The sequence below is a fragment of the Chiloscyllium plagiosum genome, unplaced genomic scaffold (assembly GCF_037043375.1).
Source record: "Chiloscyllium plagiosum isolate Xiang-an unplaced genomic scaffold, Cpla_swu_hap1 HiC_scaffold_42, whole genome shotgun sequence".
Classification (NCBI taxonomy): domain Eukaryota; kingdom Metazoa; phylum Chordata; class Chondrichthyes; order Orectolobiformes; family Hemiscylliidae; genus Chiloscyllium; species Chiloscyllium plagiosum.
Window position 1 is genome coordinate 33,774,115 of NW_028270180.1, and position 21,312 is coordinate 33,795,426.

The 21,312-nt window shown below is 41.0% G+C and overlaps 1 protein-coding gene across 3 annotated transcripts in view; it reads left to right on the plus strand.

Annotated features, from left to right (window-relative positions):
- The window catches only part of tbc1d2b (TBC1 domain family, member 2B), a 161,530-nt gene that overhangs the window by 125,093 nt on the left and 15,125 nt on the right, over positions 1–21,312 (plus strand). For all 3 annotated transcript variants that reach the window (XM_043680142.2, XM_087982066.1, XM_043680144.2), the window contains 2 exons: positions 3,123–3,316; positions 9,518–10,012. In XM_043680142.2, coding sequence (XP_043536077.2) covers positions 3,123–3,316; positions 9,518–10,012 — 689 coding nt within the window. The remainder of the gene's footprint in view (positions 1–3,122; positions 3,317–9,517; positions 10,013–21,312) is intronic.

Sequence of the window (21,312 nt, forward strand, 5' to 3'; positions counted from 1 at the left end):
TCTTTGCGGACAGAATTTAATGTTGCCATTTAGCAACACTTTGAACTGCATGCACCATGAACATTATCAGGCACAGGTTGCCAGTTTGCTCAGTACAAAAGAAAGGATACAGCTAGGAGATTTCATCACTATTTTAAATGGTTAAGCAAGTTACTTTCTCTGTCTGAAGAAGAAAGCAAAAAAGGTTAACACAGGATTTCTGCTTCTGAAGCAGTTTTCACGATCACAATGTTTCAAAGCACTTTGTAGTCAATGATGTACCTCCTTGAAGTGTAGTCACTGATGTAATGGAAATTGTAATGTTGTAAAAAATGTGACGGTCAATTTCTGCTCAAAATTCCATAAACAACAATATGAAAGTGACTGGATAAATCTCCTCTTCAATGACGTTAATGTAGGGATAAATATTGGCCAGAACACTGAAGAATTTGCCCGGCTCCACTTTGAAATGCTGCTATTGTTACTTTTACATCCACCAGTGCAGGAAAATAGAACTTCAACTTAATACCTCTGCATTGCACAGGAAGTTTTGGCTTTTGTACTGGAACCCTGGAGTGGGGCTTGAACCTAGAAACTTAAGATTCCAAAGCATGAGTGCTATCTACTGAACCACAGCTGTCACAGAACTCTGGATGGGATTGTATTGTTCAGATTTGAAGGAAGATCAATAGCATTTAGGAATTTAGATTTTTTTGTTTGATGCTTGATGCAGAGATATTCAAAAAAAGGAAATGTTCCACTAATTTTATATTTCTTGGCTTTCATTGTCAAACTTCAGTACGTGAACAATGGGCAAGTTTACCAATTTGATATTGTAGGAAGCAGCTATTCTGATCAATCCCTTAGGAAATGCTTTAGAGTAAATTATATTTCCTTTTTATTACATTTCTGCTACCTTTTATTCAAAATAATGCTTTGTAACAACCATGGGAAAAAAAATTTTACGGTCATGTTATAACTTAAAGCTGTGATGGAAATTAGAGGAAAAGCTAATTAAATCAGGAAGCTTTCCATCTTCTGAATCCAAATTATTGCATTCAATCTGGTTTTTGTTATTTTCCAGGTTTGAGTATAGTTGCGAATATAACTACCTTCACACTGACAGTCTTAACCTGACCTTGATGAAACCATCTTGTTTGGTTGAATAAAGTAACTGCATTGGTCTTATGCTGCTAAATCCATTGCTTGGTTTTCTCTAACTACAACTGTTACTGTAACTGTATTTAATTGGAGGCACTAGCTTTCCGAGCGCTGCTCCTTTATCATGTGGAAAGCTAGTGCTTCCAATTAAGCCTTTTGGACTATAACCTGGTGTCATGTGATTTTTAATTTTTTACACCCCAGTCCAACACCATCTCCAAATTGCAACTGTATTTGATATTGTTGAGACCGTGTAATAAGTTGGCTGTAAGGCCAAGTGCCTGATTTTGGAATACAGTCGTTAAATTGTGATTATAACTTCTCCCTTTGTGCTCATGGTTCTGTGCCCAGTTAACTCATTGTGGGCAATAATAAGAATGTTTCACAAAGCTTCAGTCTTCATCTTTGGTTGCTGCCCGTGCGCATCTTCTGAAAATCACTTGAGAAATCCAAAGTACTAACTCAACTTGAAATAAGATCCTGACAGTTCCACAAACAGATTGCCAAGGAGATCAAAGGTAATGAAGTTGAATGGCAGAGCAGACTTGATGGGCCGAATGGCTTAATTTCTCCTGCTATGTTTTATGATCTTATGAATATTGTTTGTGTGGTTCACACTTCAAATACACAAGCTCTTTCAGTTTTTGGAGTTAATATGAAAGGTACAGTTTCGAGTGATTGAAATTGTTTTGTAGAAATACAGAACTCATCATTGACTAAAATATTTCAGTTTTGAAGCACTGGGGACTTTCTCAGTAGTGTGGAGCACACAGCCAAGTGTTGCTCCAACTCACTAAGGCTTTCTTGACAGCCCCTTTCAAACCCTCTGCCACCTAGAATAAGGCCAGGAGACACATGAGAACAGTATCGCTCAAAATTGTGCACTATCCTGATTTGGTACTAGATTACTGTTCTTCATTGTCATTGAGTCAGAATCCTAGAACTCTTTCCCTAATAACACTATTCATGTGGACTTCAATGGTCCAAGAAAACTGCACACCAATCAGCTGAGCAACAAATGCTAATCAAAGTGAAGTAGAGTAGAGTCACAGGGAACAATACATCCCTACCTAACCAGCTCAATGCATTCTACGCTCACTGTGAGCAGAAGGTTAGTGAAATGATGCTACTTATCCCAGTGTCACAGTCTCTGATGCAGCTATACCCACGGTCTTCACTCCAGATGGTAGATCAGCTTTCTTGAGAGTGAATCCATGGAAAGCAACCAGCCCAGTGGAAGTATTTGTTGATATCTTTAACCTTTCCTAACTGCTTCAAGAAGGCCACCATCACCCCGGTGCTAAAGAAAAATCATGAGATTGCCTCCGTGATTACGGCCCAGTTGTTCTGACTTCCATAATTATGAAGTGCTTTAAGAGGTTAGTCATGGCTCACATCAACTCCAGCTTACCAAATTGCCTTGATCCTTTGCAATTTGCCTGCTGGGGCAACATGTCCACAGCAGACATCATCTCCCTAACCCTGCACTCATTACTGGAACATCTAGCTAACAAGGATACTTGCATCAGGCTATATTTGACTATAGCTCCGCCTTCAACACCATAATCTTTTGAGATAGGGAATCATAAATGGTTGTTCTATTGGGGTGCTCCTGATTCTGTATCACAGCCATTTTGGAGGATGTTCAAGGTAAATTTCTTTCAAAAAACCCTCTAGTAGAACAATTAATGCCAGATATCTTATGCAAGTTTTTCTTTAGCTGGAATTTTGATTTAGGCAGGTGTATGTATCAGGGAGTCTTCAGCCTGTGTTGGTCCAGACTCCATGTATATTTTAATGAGAAATTCTCTACCTTGCGTGGGTAATGATATGGGAAGCCTGATGAATTTCCCCTCCCATTCTGGTATGCATAATATAGGTTTAATTGCATGCCTTTGCTTACTGAAAATTGTTGCTAAAGATTCTGGTGTTAAAGTAAGAATGCTATCTTCTGATGGTAACTTTTTTTTCTATTTCACTAGTACTCTGGCCTGGAAGCTAGACTGTGCCAAGTAGAGAGCAAGTATCTTGTTCTCCTTCAGGAAGTTAAGAATCCTATTTGTTCTGGAGGAAAGGGCCCTACACACGAAGTAATTTCCAGACTTCTGGAAGATGCTTTGAAGGTGGATAGTGCTGAACATGCTGAACAAACTACTCTCAAACCGCATCCTGTCAGGTAATCCCATGACTGCACTATAATTTGAGCGATTTTGAAATAGTTTTATGTTAAAGGTTTGCTGACTGAGGATGAAAGACTTCTCTGCAGGAAGAGAAAGGAAGCCAAAGGAAGAATAATTTACTGACTCTTCTATCAGATTTCTCCTTCCCTACCCCAGAGCAGCAGACATCTTGCAACAAGATCTGGATAATATCCAGGCTTGGGCAACAAGTGGCAAGTAACATTCGTACCACATAAATGCCAGACAATGACTATCATCAATAAGAGACACTATAACCACTGCCTCTTGACGTTCAATGGTATTTTCATCACTGAATTCCCCACTGTCAACATCCTTGGGGTTGCCATTGACCAGAACCTCAACTGGGCTCATCACATAAACAGTGGCTACAAGACCAGATCAGAGACTAAGGATACTGCAACGAATAACTTACCTCCTAACGTTCCAAAGTCTATCCACCATCTACAGAGCACAAGTCAGGAGTGTGATAGAATATTCCCCACTTGCCTGGGATGGATGCAGCTCCAACCACACTCAAGAAACTTGACACCAGCCAGGACACAGCAACCCGCTTGAATTGGCATCACATTTACAAACATTCAATCCTTCCACTACTGGCACTCAGTAGCGGCAGTATGTACTATCTACAAGATACATTGCAGAAATTTACCAAAGATCCTTAGACAGCATCTTCCAAACCTAAGGCCATTTCTATCTAGAAGGACAAGGGCAGCAGGTACTTGATAACAACACCACCTGCAAGTTCCCCTCTAAGCCACTCACCAGCCTAATTTGGAAATATACCGCCGTTCCTTCAAAATCTTGGGTCAAAATCTTGGAATTCCTTCCCCACCAGCATTGTGGGTCAACCCACAGCAAATGGACTGCAGTGATTCAAGAAGGCAGCTCACAACCATCTTTTCAAGGGCAAATAGGGATGGGCTATTAATGCTGGCTAGCAGCGACACCCAAGTCCCACAAATGAATTTTTTAAAAGTATAGATTACCTCCTTGTTAGACTCTTGTACATGGCATAGGGTGACTCGAGCACGAGGGAGAAATCAAGGAAAAAGATACCTTAAACTGACTGAATTGCTTATTACAAGGAATTGTCGTAGATAGCAATGCAAACACAAGCTATTCAACCCAAAATGTTTTGAAAATCCTTATCAAACAATTTCTTCTTCTAATCCTCCAGTGATGGTTTATAAACCTTAACTCCCAAATCACCTAACTTCTCCACCAAAAAATAGTCATTTTTTTTAAGATTAGATTAGATTACTTAGTGTGGAAACGGGCCCTTCGGCCTAACAAGTCCACACCGACTCGCTGAAGCGCAACCTACCCAGACCCACTCCCCTACATTTACCCCTTCGTCTAACACTACGGGCAATTTAGCATGGCCAATTCAACTAACCCGCACATTTTTGGACTGTGGGAGGAAACCGGAGCACCCGGGTTGTGCCACACAATGTGCAAACTCCACACAGTCAGTCGCCTGAGGCGGGAATTGAACCAGGGTCTCTGGCACTGTGCCACCGCGCCGCCCACACATTTCTTGATCAAAAATGTAATTTCTCAATAATTGAATTTTCTTCAGTTTGTCACTCAATTTTTCATGTCACTTGAATCTCATAATTATTTATCATGTCCTGCAAATTTGGCCATTTCTTCCTCTAACCCCAATACCTTACACATTGTAAACTTTAAGTCTTCCCAAACTCTGCTGCTCTTGTCTTAACTGCCCCAAGTCCATTCTCCTTTTATTTGGGATCCTGGTCAAGCTGCACCTTGATTTTAAAATGCTCAGACACATTTTCAAACAATCTCCAGTATCTCCTCCAATTTTTGTTTATTTTCAACTAATGCATTATCCTGTACTCATGGATGCCCCATTCATGATGAGCACTTCTATTGTCAAATATCTGTATAGTATTTCTACTTATGGTCTGCCATACTTCCTGGGTTTTTTTCTTTATTAATGTCTGTCTTTAATTTCCTTTATTTTAATTATACCTGTAGATTCCTGTTATAGATCCAGTATTCTCCACCTGTTGAATTTTTGTTTATAACTATTTATCTATGGTGGTCCGTAAGTTGAAATAATTCTCCATTAGTAAAGATTTTTTTCTGCAGTTTTGCACTTTCTTTATAAAAATATGCATTTTTGAACCTGTTATTTACTGTAAAAATAATAACTTCCCATAAGGTCATTGCCGCCATGCTCGTTCTACGTAGTGATCGACATCAAATCTATTTTTTGGCATGGTTTTATCCTTTTCTATACTTTTAAAATATTTCAAATGGGATTAGATGCTATATGTGGCTGACTTAATGACACTCCTCTCCAGAGGATTATTACAGCATATTTCCCAACATCAGTGTATTGTCCTACCCAGGGATCATTTAGTCGCCATTAAGAACAGAATTAAAGAACAGGATCTCAAGGGTTATAATTTCTGGATTAGTTTCAAGTCACGTGCAAATTGGCATAGGGAAGTAAACACTTGGCTAAAGGAGTGCTGTGGAAAAAGGTGTTCCATTTTTGGGGACATTGGCATCATTGTTGGGACAAGCTCCACCTGAATCAATATGGGACAATATCCCAACAGAAAAGCTAAATAGGGTGCTCACAAGGACTTTAAACAACTTGAGGGTGGCAGGTGCCTAGCAGAGGTTATTAAAATTTTCAAAACAAGTAATAGGACAGGATGGAGAGGTTCAGGAATCTAACTTCAGGCACAGGAGATAACTGAGAAGGAGGCCAGTCAACACACAACTGGAAAATCAGATGGGTAGCAGATCTTAGGAAAAGATATTTGTGAAATGTCTATGAGATGGTTTTTGTGTTTTGGAGCAGCTGTGGCTTTCACTAAGAAGCAAGCAATTCTGGGCTAGATGTGTAATTAGGCAGGCTTGATTAGGGCGCTTCAGGTTAAGGAACTACTAGCGGCACAGTGACCATCCTGTGATAGAATTATTCCTACATTTTGAGAGGGAGAAACTGAAATCTAATGTAAAGGTGTTACAATTAAGTAAAGATAACTAAGGAACTGGCCAGAATTGATTTGAGGGGGGAACATAGTAGGGAAGATGATGGAGCAGCAATGGTTGGAGTTTCTGTGGGTAATTTGAGAGGTACAGCAGAAAGACATCCCAAAGAAGAAGAAACGTACTAAGGGGAGGACGAGGCACCTTGGCTGTCAAGAGAAGTCAGGAACAAGGTAAAAGCAAAGAAAGAGCTTACAATGCAGAGAAGATTAGTGGGAAGCCTATAAAAACCAGAAGGCATGTAGAAAAGCAGTAAAGAGGAAGAAAATGAAACATGAGGGTAGCTAGCTATTAGTATAAAAGAATAGTGTAAGAGTTTTTTTTAATATATAAAAGGAAAGAGAGAGGCAGAAGTGGACATTGGAACGCGATAAAATGATGATGTGGATGTAGTAATGGGCAGTAAAGGAATGCCAGAGGAACTGAATAGTTACTTTGCATTGGTCTTCACGGTGGAAAACACCAGAACCATACCTGCATTTCAAGAAAGCCAGAGCACAAAGGTGAGTGTAGTGGCCATTACAAAGGAGAAGATGCTGAGAAACTGTAAGGTCTGAAGGTGGATAAATAACCATATTTGATGGACTACACCTCCGCATTCTGAAGGAGATTGTGGAGGCATTGATGATCATTTTAGGAATTGCTGGAATCGGAGGATTCCATAGGACAGGAAATTATGGGCTGGTTAGCTTGACCTTGGTTATAGGTGGGATTTTAGAGTCCATTATGAAGGATGAGATTACCTAGTACTCGGAAGTGCATGGTGAATAGGCCGGAGTCAGCACGGATCTGTCAAGCTGAAGTCAAGGCTGTCAAATCTGTTAGAATTCTTTGAGGAGATAACGAGCAAGTTAGACAAAGCAGAGCCATTGGACTTTTTTTTTGTATAGAAGTGATGTATTTGGATTTCTAGAAGGCCATTGATGAGGTGTCACATGGGAGGCTGCTAAATAAAAGCCAGTGATATTAGGGAAAGGTACTGGTATGGATAGTGATTTGGCTGACCAGAAGGCAGAGTAGGGATAATGGGATCATTTTCAGGATAGTAGCTGGTGATGACTGGGGTCAGTTTTGAGACCACAGCTATTCACATTATACGTTAACTATCTTAATGAAGAAACTGAGGACATTGTTGCTAAGTTTATGGATGATACATAGATGGAGAGACAGGTAGTGTTGAGAAAATGTTGACTGCAGAAGGACTTGAACAGGCTCCGAGAGTCGGGCAAGGAAGTAGCAGATGGACTACAATGTGGGAACATGTTAGATTATGCACTTTGGGAAGAAGAGAGGTGTAGAGTATTTTCTAAATGGGGAAAGGAGTCATAAATCTGAAGTACAAAAGGACTTTGGAGTCCTAGTTCAGGATTCTCTTAAGGTTAACATGTAAGTTAAATTGGCAGTTAGGAAGGCAAATGAAATGCTCGCATTCATTTTTAGAGGGCTAGAATAGAGATGCACTGCTGAGGCTGTATTATGCTCTGGTCAGCCCACATTTGGAATATAATGAGCAGTTTTAGGTCCTGTATTTAAGGATGGATGTGCTGGCCTTGGAGGGAGTCCAGAGGATGTTCACAAGAATTGTCATGAGAATGAAAGGCTTGTCATATAAGGAGTGGTTGAGTTCTCTGGGTCTGTGAAACCTACTGAACGCTGAACGGCCTGGATAGAGTGAATATGGAAAAAATCTCTCCACTGAGCTGAGGACACAGTATCAGAGTGAAGGAACAACTCTTTAGAACTCTGTGGAGGAATTTCTTCAACCAGAAGGTCGTGAATCTGTGGAACTAATTACCTCAGAAGGCTATGGAGGGCAAGTCATTGAGTGTCTGTAAGACAGTTCCTTGATTAGTAAAGGGATCGAACAGTGAGAAGGCAGGAAAATGGGTTTGAGAAATGTATCAGCCATGATGAAAAGCAGACTTGATGAGCTCAATGGTCTAATTCTGCGCCTATATCTTATGGTCTTATTCATGATTGGTCCCCTGAAGGTGGATTACAGAATTTCTTTCCATATTACTGCAATAGATTCTCTATTATAGCCATACAGATGTAGACTTGTGTGACTTCCAAGGTAAGCAATGCCCATCATTAGATACTAAAAGTAGACATCACAGCACATTCCTTATCTGATTAACACACGGATATTTTTAAGTTTGTAAGAATGACAAAGTAAAAGTATATTTCTGGACTGAGAAAATAATGTCTAAGTAATTTTAGATTTATAACTGCAATAGGACAGAACAAATAAAGTGCTAATGATGTGGAATTGAATATTTTTGGGATCAAATGTCAGCAGATATTAAGTTCATAATAATGAACAGATACATGGTTTCTCCTGACAAATTTGTTGACTGCATCTGGCAAGAATCTTTAAGTGCTGAGAAAAGATCCTTTGGTGACAATTGTTTGCGTATAGAGTTAAATTTATTTTAGATTAGATTAGATTACTTAGATTAGATTAGATTAGATTAGATTACTTTACAGTGTGGAAACAGGCCCTTCGGCCCAACAAGTCCACACCGACCCGCCGAAGCGCAAACCACCCATACCCCTACATTTACCCCTTACCTAACACTACGGACAATTTAGCATGGCCAATTCACCTAACCTGCACATCTTTGGACTGTGGGAGGAAACCGGAGCACCCGGAGGAAACCCACGCAGACACGGGGAGAATGTGCAAACTCCACACAGTCAGTCACCTGAGGTGGGAATTGAACCCGGGTCTCTGGTGCTGTGAGGCAGCAGTGCTAACCACTGTGCCACCCCTACGTGGATTTTAGCTTCCACGTAGCCATTAAGTCTTCCAAGTTTCAAACCACTTGAAAATGAACAGTAGACGTCAGACAGAAATTCCTTTTGTATGATTATTGCATCAATCCTTGAAATTTGTAGCAAAAATATGGAATATTTTCGATCAATTTCCATAAGGAAGATCGGCAATTTAAATAATATCAAAAATGTGCTGATATGGAAATGGCAAGCAGGAAGACCTTGGGTCACAACGGAATAAGAATGAACAAATGTTAGAGCTTTAATATTTGAAGCTTTAGACTTTAAACAACAATTTCATGTTTTTTTTTACTGTAAGTAGCTAAAAAAATAATCATTTATTGTAAAGCATTTGGTCTTTTTGCTTTCAGTGAGTACGACATTTATGGCTTCAAGACTGTCCCTGAAGATGATGAAGAGGAGAAGTTGGTTGCCAAAGTTCGGGCTTTAGATTTAAAATCTCTGTCACTCACTGATAGCCATGAGATATCTGTGGGAGTCAAATGGGCAAATTACTTTGCTAGCACTATGAACCGAGAAATGGTGCGCACACCAGAACTGAAGAACCTAATTCGCTGGGGTGTTCCACATGAACATAGGTCAAAGGTCTGGAAATGGTGTGTCAACCTCCATGTCCGAAAATACAGGGATAAACATAATTCAGGGTATTTTAACTCATTGCTGGAAAAAGCACTCGAGAAACAGAATCCTGCTTCAAAGCAGATTGAGCTGGACCTTATGCGCACTTTGCCAAACAATAGGCACTATGACTCACCAACTTCTGAAGGAATACAAAAACTTCGAAATGTCCTATTGGCATTTTCCTGGAGGAATCCAGATGTGGGATACTGCCAAGGCTTAAACAGGTGTGAACTTGCTTTATATGAATAGTATCCTTGAGTTTACAGTAAGCTAGTTCTGTTCAATTACATTTTTTCTTGTGTACATACCCTGCTTGTAGAAAATAACCTGTCTACAAAAATTAGAATCTGAAGCTGGCTTTCTTATATAAAAAAGTTGCTTCCATTAAATTTCCATTGTTTAAGTTATTGTACTGTTGCATCAAAATGCAGTTCAAAGCATAATCTATAGCCTGTTTGAATGTGTTGATGTATGATTTTAGTTTGGCAGCTCTATTAAATAAATTAGAATAGAGGAATTCCCAGTGACAGTTTGCTGTGCACACCAAGTAGTTAAATCCATTCTTTATGAACCATTTTATGATTTAATTACATATGGCATGGAAAGAGGCCCTTCGGCCATGTCTATACTGGTCATCAAGCATCTATCTATCCTGGTCTTATTTCTCAGTCCTTGGCCTTTGATGTAGCATTTGATGGTTTGGCTACTACTAAAATGTTGTGAGGGTTCCCACCTTTATCACTCTCCGGCAATGATCTAATTTCTTTGTCTCTTCAAACTCACTCTGCAAACCACGGGCCTCTGATATCCTGTTATTAAGTGAATCTCAAGAAATGAAGTGAGGCTAGCTAGCTTGGGAAGCACACTCAATTTCCCTGCATCTACATTGCTATGATCACAGAACGTTACTTGCTTTCTGTGCTGATATCATGTTGAAAAACATACAGGTTTCTCAAAGGGAGAAATCAAAATTTCAAAACTTTTTAAATGGGTTGACTGCTTTTTTAAACCATTTCTGTTGTTTTGGTAATTGATTCCAAATTCATCTGCTGTTCACACTGCTTGGTTATTTTGCATCCTGGAACCAGAACCAGGAGGAATCTGTCTCTAACTAGGTTACATGAAAGAGGAATCGACACCAATTTGACTCATAACAGCCCTCTGAAATGGCCTAGCAAGCCATTTAGTTGTAACAAACAACTACAGAAAAATGAAAAGGAATGAAAAGCTAGACAGACCATTTGGAATTGACTTGGTACTGGACCTGACAATGCTGAGCCCAACTATAGAGATCCTCCTTAGTAACATCTAGGAGCTGCTGCCAAAATTGAGAGAGCAATCTTGCAGACTAACCAGCAATGGTCTAACGATGTAATGCGATTCTGTGAATAGAACAATGTCCCAGACACTGTCATCACTATCTCTGGATGTGTCTTGTACCACAGCGGAGGGAGACCCCCAGTAAAGGCAGTACCACATTGTTAAAAACTTGGAAGGGAGTTGTCCTGAATATTGATTTCCAATCTGACAAACTCTCATGGTTTCAAATCAAACGTGGAATGGAAAATTCCTACTGATTAACTGACATTGCGAACAGTCACCTGAGGTTGGAATCAAACCCAGTTCTCTGGTGCTGTGAGGCAGCAGTGCTAACCATTGAGCCACCATGCCGCCCTTGAAGGAGGAAGTTTTGGTTATTCTAAATTGCATTAAGGTAGGCAAGTCCCCAGGGCCACACCCAATCTATCTCTGGTTACTGAGAGGGGCAAGGGAAGAAATAGCTGCGATATTAGCAGATATCCTCATGTGCTCTTAGGCGAGGTTCCAGAGGACTGAAGAGTAACTAATGTTGTTCCCATTTTAAAGAAAGAAAGCAAGGATTATCCAGGAAATTATAGGCCAGTGAGCCTGACGTCTGCTGTGGGAAAACTCTTGGAAAAGCTACTAAAGGACCAGATTTATGCACAGTTGGAAGAAAATGGACTAGTGGTTTGTATGGGGAGGGTCATGTCTCACCAACCTGACTGAATTTTTTGAGGAGGTAACAAAGATGATTGATGAGGGAAGAGCTATGGATGTAGTTTATATGGACTTCAGTAAGGCATTTGATAAAGTCCCATTCACAAAAACTAAAATCCAGAAAAATACGATGTGATGCATTTTGGAGGATCAAATTTAAATGTGAATTATGCTGCAAATGGCAGAACACTTTAGGGACATTAACTTACAGACTGATCTGGGCGTGCAGGTTCCCAGTTCCCAGAAGTGACAACACTGTTCAAGGTGATGAAGAAAGCTTATGGCATGCTTGCCTTCATCAGCCAGGGCATGGAGTACAAGAGTTGGCAAACCATGTTGCAGCTATATAAAAACTCGTGTTAGGCCACGTTTGGAGTATTGTGTGCAGTTTTGATTGTCACACTATCAGAAGAACATGGAAAGCTTTGGAGAGTGTGCAGAGAACGTTCACCAGGATGTTGTCTGGTCTTGGGGACATTAGCTATGAGGAAAGGTTAAAAAGATTAGGATTGTTTTCACTGGAAAGATGACAGCTGAGAGGAGACCTGATAGATGTCTACAGAATTATGAGAGGCATAGATAGAGTAGATAGTCCAGAGGCTTTTTTCCCAGGGTTGAAGTTTCAATTACAAGGGGGCAAAGGTTCATGGTGAGAGGGGGAAAGTTTAAAGAAGATGTACGAGAGAAATTTTTCACACAGTGGCAGGAGTTTGGAATGCACTGCCTAAAGAGGTAGGGGAAACAGACACATTGGCAACATTTAAGAGGCATCTGGATGGTTACATGAATAGGGAGGGAACAGACGGATATGGACCGAATAAGGGCAGAAGATTTGTTTAGTTTAGTTAGGATATGATGATTGACCCAAGCTTGGGGGCCAAATGTTCCTGTGTTGTATTTCTCTTGTTGTTTGTTCAGATCTAGCAACTCAACTGTGTATCAGTGAAATGCTGAGGGCCATCATCAAAAAATTATGTTCCAACACAATCTGCAACAGCATGACCTGATATATCCCCCATTCCTTCAATGCTGTGAAGCTAGGTGTTCAGCCTTGGCGAAATGAAGTGTAGGAGGGCATACCTGAATTGAGATTAACAACCTGGTGAAGCTGTAACACATGACTACTAGCATGCCAAGCAGTCGAAACAGTATTCAGTAGATAAGACGAAGCAATCGCCAACTGATAGTTCAGATCTCAGCTCTGCAGTTTTGCAACAAATAGTTGTGAATGGTGGTGAACAATTCAATAACTCACTGGAGGAGGAAGCTGCACAAGTATTTCCATTCTCAATGGTGTATCCAGCACATCAACGTCGAGACCAAGCTGGAACATTTCTAACTCTCTTCAATTGGAAGTTCTTAATAGTTGGCCCACCCTGCTTCTGGTTGAGTGGCATTGCTATGGAAAGACTTAAATGTACATGAGAATTTTATCGTCTCCAAACATTTGACGATTGACTGGTTGTTCATGAAAAGCAACATTAAGGGGATGTCATGTCTGACCAATGGTTGAATTTTCAAAATAGTGACAGTGCTTTTGATGTAGCCTAATTGAACTTCAAGGCTTTGATAAGGACCCATATGGGAGACATAGCAAAGGTAAGAACCTATGGGATCCAAGGAAATTTGGTAAATTGGATCGGCAGTTGGCTGAGTAGCAAGAAGCATAGGGTTATGGTTGAAGGGTATTATTCTGACTAGAGATCTGTGTCCAGCAGGATTCAATATGGGTCAGTGCTGGGGGAACTTGCTGTTTGTGGTTTATGTGTCATTTAGACTTGAATGGAGTAGGGTTGATCAGTAAGGTTGCAAATGACTCAACTTGGTGGGGTAGTAAGTAGTGAAGAGGATATAGACAGGCTGGTCAGATGGGCTGAACATGGCAAATGGAATCCGAGGCATCGTGGTGTGCATGTGCATGGGTCCCTTAAAGTATCAGGACAGGTGGATAAAGTAGTTAAGAAGGCATATGGTATACTTGCCTTTATTACCTGAGGTGTAGAATTTAACAGCAAGGAAGTTATGCTGGAACTGTATAAAATCTTGGTTAGACTGTATTATGAATAGTCTGAAATCCAAATTATAGGATGGCTGTGATGACACTAGAAAGGGTGCAGAAGGAATATACCAGGATGTTGTCTGGATAGGAGATTTTCAATTATGAAGAGAATTTGGACAGACTGGCATTATTTTTTTCAGAGTAGAGGAGATTGAGAGGGGGTATAATTGAGATAAATTGAAATAGAGAGACATAGGATAGACAGAAAGAAACATTTTCCCTTGATGGACAGACAACTGACTGGGAATGTAAATTTAAGCTAAAGTAAGGTTTAGAGGAGATGAGGAGAAAACATTTTTTCAGAGGGTAGTGGGAGTCTGGAACTTACTGCCTATAACAGTGGAAGAGACAGCAGCCCTCATCACATTTAAGTATTTAGATATGCACTTGCAACCAAAAACTATAACCACATTACTTTACATCAAAGACACATCAGAAATAACTTCCAGACTACTCGGACCCCTTAGCATCATGGTAGCCTACTAACAATGACTCAATGAATGTAAAGAATCCATTAGATGCTATCAGCAAAACTAACAAGATGCCACGCAAGAACTGTAAAATGACACTACGTCGAACAAACTAGCAGGAAACCTGCTCCCAGGATACATGAACACCAACTGGCTACCAAAAGACATGACCCACTATCACTAGTTCCTGTACACACAGAAAAAGGAGGACGCCACTTTGACTGGGACAACACACACATCCTAGGACAGGCAAAACAAAGACACGCACGAGAAATCTTAGACGCATGTCATTGAGTTGTGAATGCATGGAATGCATTGCCAGCTGTGGTGGTGGAAGCAGAGTCATTGGGGACATTTAAGCGACTGTGGACATGCACGTGGATAGCAATGAGTTGAGGGGTGCGTAGATTAAGTTATTATATTTTACATTCGGATTAAACCTCGGCACAACTTAATGGGCCAAAGGGACTGTTCTGTGCTGTACTTTTCTATGTTCTATAACCAGAACTCCACCAATAAACACATTGATTTAGACCCTATCTACTTTCCCTTGGGGAAAAAAAGAACTGGAAATGACATCGCCCACCTTAAGAAGCCAAGACCTCTAAATAGAGAGGCGAGACATACCACCAGCGTTTCACCGCAGACTCTCACTGATGATGTTTCCTAGTATGGTGACGCAACGTCTGAAAACAAACCTTTCAAGCTCAGCGAGCTAACTTACATACTAATCATCAATCTGAACTACATATATTTTCAAACATCGCTAATGCATTTATCTCTTTACATCTGACAATGGTGTAGTTATATTTGCAGTAATTGTAAAGTCTCATGAAAATAAATTGACATCAATTGATTTTTAATATGATTTGGTCCAGTAGTAAGGAGAGTATAAGATGCTTACTAGTTTATGTTCTGCTGTACTTCTGGCATGGGTGGGCAGGGTTCATAATTTGAAATAACTTACCTTTCTCTGTCCTTTCCCCTTCCTTGTGGTAAAGCTCTTTAAGAAAAAGTCGACTATCGATCAATCTGTTACCTCTAATGACTAAGCTCCAGAAGTCATGATCACTTTCGTTATTGTAGGGAAGCTCAGTTAGCTTGCAAAAATTTTCAATTCCTCTCTGGCCACAGGAGAGGTGCTGTGGACGACTGGAGCAGAGCCAGTGATACTGTTATTCAAGAAGGGAAGATAAACCAGGAAACTACAGGCTAATAGAATTAATCTGCATTTGGAGAGACAGGGATTAATCGAGCAGTCAGAGAATGGGTTTGTTAAGGGGAGGTCATGTCTGGCCAACTTGATTGAAGTTTTTGAAAAGTTTTTGTTGATTAAGGACCGTGCTTTTGATGTAGTCTACTTGGGTGTCCGGCTTTTGATAAGGGAGACTGATGAGAAAGGTAAGGGCCCATGAGATCCAAGGAAACTTGGCAAATTGGATCCACAATTGGCTGAGTGGAAGGAAGCAAAGAGTGCTGATTAAGGTGTGTTTTTCTGGGGGAGGAGAAATGGAAGGATTTGACTCCCTTGATCCAGGCAGGAAAACGTTTGAGATTTATCTGAAATTAATTTTAAATTACTGAAACAGCTACTTGTATTTCTTTTTTGATTCATTCAGAGGACAGGCATTGCTGGCTGGGCTCACATTAATCGCCCACCCTAATGGCCCTTGAGAAAGTGGTCTGCCACCTTGAACTGCTGTAATCCATTTGGTAGTGGTACACCCACAGTGCTGTTAGAGAGGGACTGTTTGACCCAGTGACTGTGAAGGTAAAATGGTATATTTCCAAGTCAGGATGACGAGTGGTTTGAAGGGGAACCCAAATGTGTCTGCTGTCCTTGTCCTCCTCATCAGTAGTGGCTTTGAAAGGCCTGAAAAGGCTTAGTGAATTACTGCAGTGCATCTTGTAGATGCTATACTCTGTGACTAATGAGCATTGATTGGTGGAGAGAGCAAATGTTTTTGGATGTGGTGCCAATCAAGCTTGCTACTTTCTACTGGATGATGTCACATACCTTGCCTGGATGTGTGCAGCTCCCACAATCAAGTGGGCAATATTCCATTACACACCTGACTTGTCTTGTAGAAAGATGATAAACAGACCTTGGCCAGTCGTGAGGTGAGTCACTTGCTGCAGGATTCCTAGACTCTGGATTGCCCTTGTAGCCATTGTGTTTATATGGCTCATTCATTTTAGTTTCCCATCAATAGTAAAACCTCTAGGATATTAGTATTGGGGAATTCAGCAATAATAATGCTGTTGAATATAAAGGGCGATGGTCAAATTGTCACTTGTTGGAGATGGTCATTACCCAACATGGTGTAAATATTACTTCCCATTTGATAGTCCAACCCTAGAAAGTGCCTGGATCTTGTTAATTTGACCACGAAGTGTTTCAGTATCTGAGGAGTCATGACTGGTGCTGAATATTGTGGAACCATTTCTGACCTTATAGTAGAAGGAAGCATCTGAAGATGATTGGGCCCAGGACACTACCTTGATGAATTCCTGCAAAGACGTCCTGGAGCTGAGACTAGCAACCATAACCATCTTCCTTTGTGCTAGGTTTGACATTGCAGCATCTGTAATATTGACACAGGTCTGAAGCAAATCACAGGAACATTATTAGCCAAATTTGACACTGAGCCACTGGCGTATTTGAACAGATGTGGTAGACATTAGAGGAGGAGAAGGATGCAGAGAGGTTTAGAAAGGGAATTTTGTGCCCAGACAGTTGAACGCATAGCTGCTAATAATGGTACAATTAAAATTGGGAATACTCAAGAGGCCATAATTAGAGGAGCTGAAAATGTGTTGCTGGAAAAGCGCAGCAGGTCAGGCAGTATCCAAGAAACAGGAGAATCGACGTTTCGGGCATAAGCCCTTCTTCCTGAAGAAGTTATCAAGTCTAGAGGTAACAAGGATGTGGGTGAGTGTTTCAGGAGATGCACTGCTCAGGTGAAGTTGGATAATGTTATGGATTTGGGATAGTAAATTCTTGTGGAAAATATGAACACTGAATATTTTGTCACCCTTAGAATTGGGGAGAGATTGTGTCAGTGGCAAAGGAGCAGAATTTGTGATCCGGACTGAAGAAGATAAATTTGGTCTGCAAATATTTAGTTGCAGGAAGGTTCTGCTCATCCAGATATGGTACGAAAAGTGAAGTCACATGGTATCATGGTGAGCTGGTAAGGTGGATACAGAACTGGCTTCGTCATAGGAGACAGAGGGTACTAGACTTGATGGGATTGAGATACATAAGGAGGGCAGTGTCAGCAATTCTGGAAAGTGTAAAAATAGTTAAGTACCATGGGATGGGATTTATCCTAAGATTCTCTGGGAAGCCAGGGAAGAGATTGCCGAGCCGTTGGCTTTGATCTTTGTCGTCATTGTCTACAGGAATAATGCCAGAAGACTGGAGGATAGCAGATGTCCCTTTCAAGAAGGGGAGTAGAGACAACCCTGGAAATTATAGACCAGTGAGCCTTACTTCGGTTGTGGGTAAAGTGTTGGAAAGGGTTATAAGAGAGAGGATTTATAATCATCTAGAGATGAATAATAGGGATGGTCTACACAGTTTTGTGAAGGGTAGGTCATGCCTCACAAACCTTATTGAGTTCTTTGAGATGGTGACCCAACAGGTCGATGAGGGTAGAGCGGTTGATGTGTGTTTGGATTTCAGTAAGGCATTTGATAAGGTTCCCCATGGTAAGTTATTGCACAAATTAGAGGCATGGGATTGAGGGTGATTTAGCAGTTTGGATCAGAAATTGGCTAGCTGAAAAAAGACAAAGGATGGTGGTTGATGGGAAATATTCATCCTGGAGTTCAGTTACTAGTGGTGTACCGCAAGGATCTGTTTTGGGTCCATTGTTTGTCATTCATATAAATGACCTGGATGAGGGTATAGAAGGATGGGTTAGTAAATTTGCAGATGACACTAAGGTCAGTAGAGTTGTGGATGGTGATGAAAGCTGCAGAGTGAGGTTTGAGAAGATTTGTAGCTCAGGTTGAGGTTTCATTTCCAGATATTTCACCTGAGGCCCACTGAAGATGTTACTTAAGGTGATGAAATGTCTGGAAATGAACCTCCCAGCTCTGCGAGCAAACCTACATCCATAAGCTGCAGAGCTGGGCTGAGAGGTGGCAAATGGAATTTAATGCAGAAAAGTGGGTTACTTTGGAGGAGTAACAGGAATGCAGAATACTGGGCTAATGGTAAGATTCTTGGTGGTGTAGATGAGCAGAGAGATCTCAGTGTCCTGGTACATAGATTCTTGAAGGTTGACACCCAGGTTGATAGGGTTGTTAAGAAGGCATATGGTGCGTTAGCTTTTATTGGTAGAGGGATTGAGTTTCAGAACCATGAGGTCATGCTGCAGCTGTACAAAACTCTGAGGCCACATTTGGAGTATTGCATATAGTTATGGTCACTGCATTATAGGAAGGAGGTGGAAGTTTTGGAAAGTGTTCAGAGGAGATTTACTAAGATGTTGCCTGGTATGGAGGGAAGGTCTTATCAGGGACTTGAGGCTGTTTTCATTAGAGAGAAGGTTGAGACGTGACTTAATTGAGATATATAATCAGAGGGTTGGATAGTGAGAACATTTTTCCTCGGATAGCGATGGCTAGCATGAGGGGACATAGCTTTAAATTGAGGGGTGATAGATAAAGGACAGATGTCAGAGGTAGTTTTCCCTACTCAGAGTAGTAGGGGCGTGGAACGCACTGCCTGCAACAGTAGTAGACTCGTCAACTTTAATAGCATTTAAATGGTCATTGGGTAGACATATGGGCGAGAATGGAATGGTGTAGGTTAGATGGGCTTCAGATTGGTTCCACAGGTTGGCGCAACATCGAGGGCTGAAGGGCCTATACTGCACTGTAATGTTCTATGTTATAAAGCTGGTCTAATTAGTAAGTTTGTGAACGATACAAAGATTGGTGGAGTTGCAGATAGTGAGGAAGATTGTTAGAGACTATAGAAGGATATAGGTCAGTTGAAGGCATGGGCAGAAAAATGGCAGATTGAATTTAATCCGGCCAAATGTGAGATGATGCATTTTGGAAGATCAGGTACAGTTGAAAATTGTAGAGTGAATGGCAGAACCCTTAGGAATATTGATGTGCAGAAGGATCTGGGTGTGCTGGTCCACAGCTCACTGAAGGTGGCTATGCAGGTAGATCATGTAATAAAAAAGGCTTGTGGCATGCTTATCTTCATTGGAAGGGGCATTCTGTATAAGAACAGAGAAATTATACAGCAGCTTCATGAACTAACTAATGAAGTTAGGCCATACTTGGAATATTGAGTGCAGTTCTGGTCACCACACTACCAGAAAGATGTGGGTGCTTTGGAGAAGGTACAAAAAAGGTTTGCCAGGATGTTTCCTGATACAGAGGATTATAGTTACGAAGAAAGATTGGATAGACTGGGTTTGTTTTCCCTGGAACATAGGAGGTTGAGGGGCGACCTGATAGAAGTTTATAAGATTGTGAATGGCATGGATATGATGGAAAGATTCCCAGGATGGAGGGGTCAATTACTAGGGGACATGGATCCAAATGCAGGTGGGGAGGTGCTATGGAATTTAAGAGATATGTGAGGCAACTTTTTCACACAAAGGATAGTGAGTGCCTCGAAAACATTGCCAGGGGAGGTGGTGGAAGCAGATACAATAGCAGCGTTCAAGAATTATCTGGACGAATACATGAATGGGAAGGGAATAGAAGGATATAAATTCTGTAACTGAGGACAGGTTTAGTATGGAAAGGCAAACTGTGGCAGCACAAAAACATGGAGGACCTTTGTTCATTGTTCCCGGATGTTTGGACCAACAGCCTGACAAATTGGAGACTCCAACCGGTTGAGAGAGGTAGAATTGTGTGTGGAAACTAACACTTTGCTTTTCAATGTTGCCATAAGCAACATGTTCATGAGAAATAAGAGGGATCAGGACACATCACTGAGAGGCTTCACAGACGACAGTGCCGGAAGAGCAAGAGGAGCATCTGCTTCTCTGGCTATGTTTAGATAATAATGGAACCAAGAAATTGAACAACACTAGAAGGGTATTGGAACTGACCATGGTCCTTTGACCACAATGGAAAGTTGACCATGGTTCCACTGAATGCCCTTTATGGCTTTGGCAAGAGTTGTGATGGGACAGAAGCCTGAATGGAGCAAATCAAGAGTAGAGTTGGGAAAGCTGGGCACAGATTTGAGAAGTGATAACACATTTGAGGACTTTGAAGATGAAAGAAAGGTTGGAGATAGGGTAGCAGGTTCCAAGATCTGAAGTACTTGCTGTACTTCCATTCAAAAACTTCCAATTAAAACTACAATAGAGATTTTGCAGTTTGTTGAAAGTCTGTATCCATTGATCTCACACTCTGAAATACTCAGGTTTAATCATGGCTTAATCCACAATATAGGACATGTATATCTCTGCAGTCCATAATGTTTCTTTTGTGCTTGGTTCCTGACTGTCAGGTCATCCTGACTTTGCTAATCCTGGTGTATAGTGGCATTCTTCTCTTTAGACCCCTTTGAGATTTCTCCACTGTAAAGAAGCCAGTGGAATTTCACAAACATGTCTGATGATTGACAGGGTTTTACAAAACTCAGTAAACTTTTTGCTGGATGGTACAGTAGCATGGTGGTTAGTACTGCTGCCTCATAGCACAAGGGACCCAGGTTAATTCCATCCTTAGACGACTGCCTGTGAGGAGTTTGCGTGTTCTCTCCATGTCTGTGTGGGTTTTGCCCACAGTACAGAGGTGCAGATTAGGTGAATTGCTTGTGCTAAATTGCCCTGTAGTGTTCAGGGATGTGCAGGCCGGGTTGGTTAACTATGGTAAATGTGGGGTTACAGGGAGACAGTGGGATGCTCTTCAGAAGGTCAGTGCAGACTCAGTGGGCCATATGTGCCTCTCTGCACTGGAAGGATTCTATTGATTCTATGAAGTT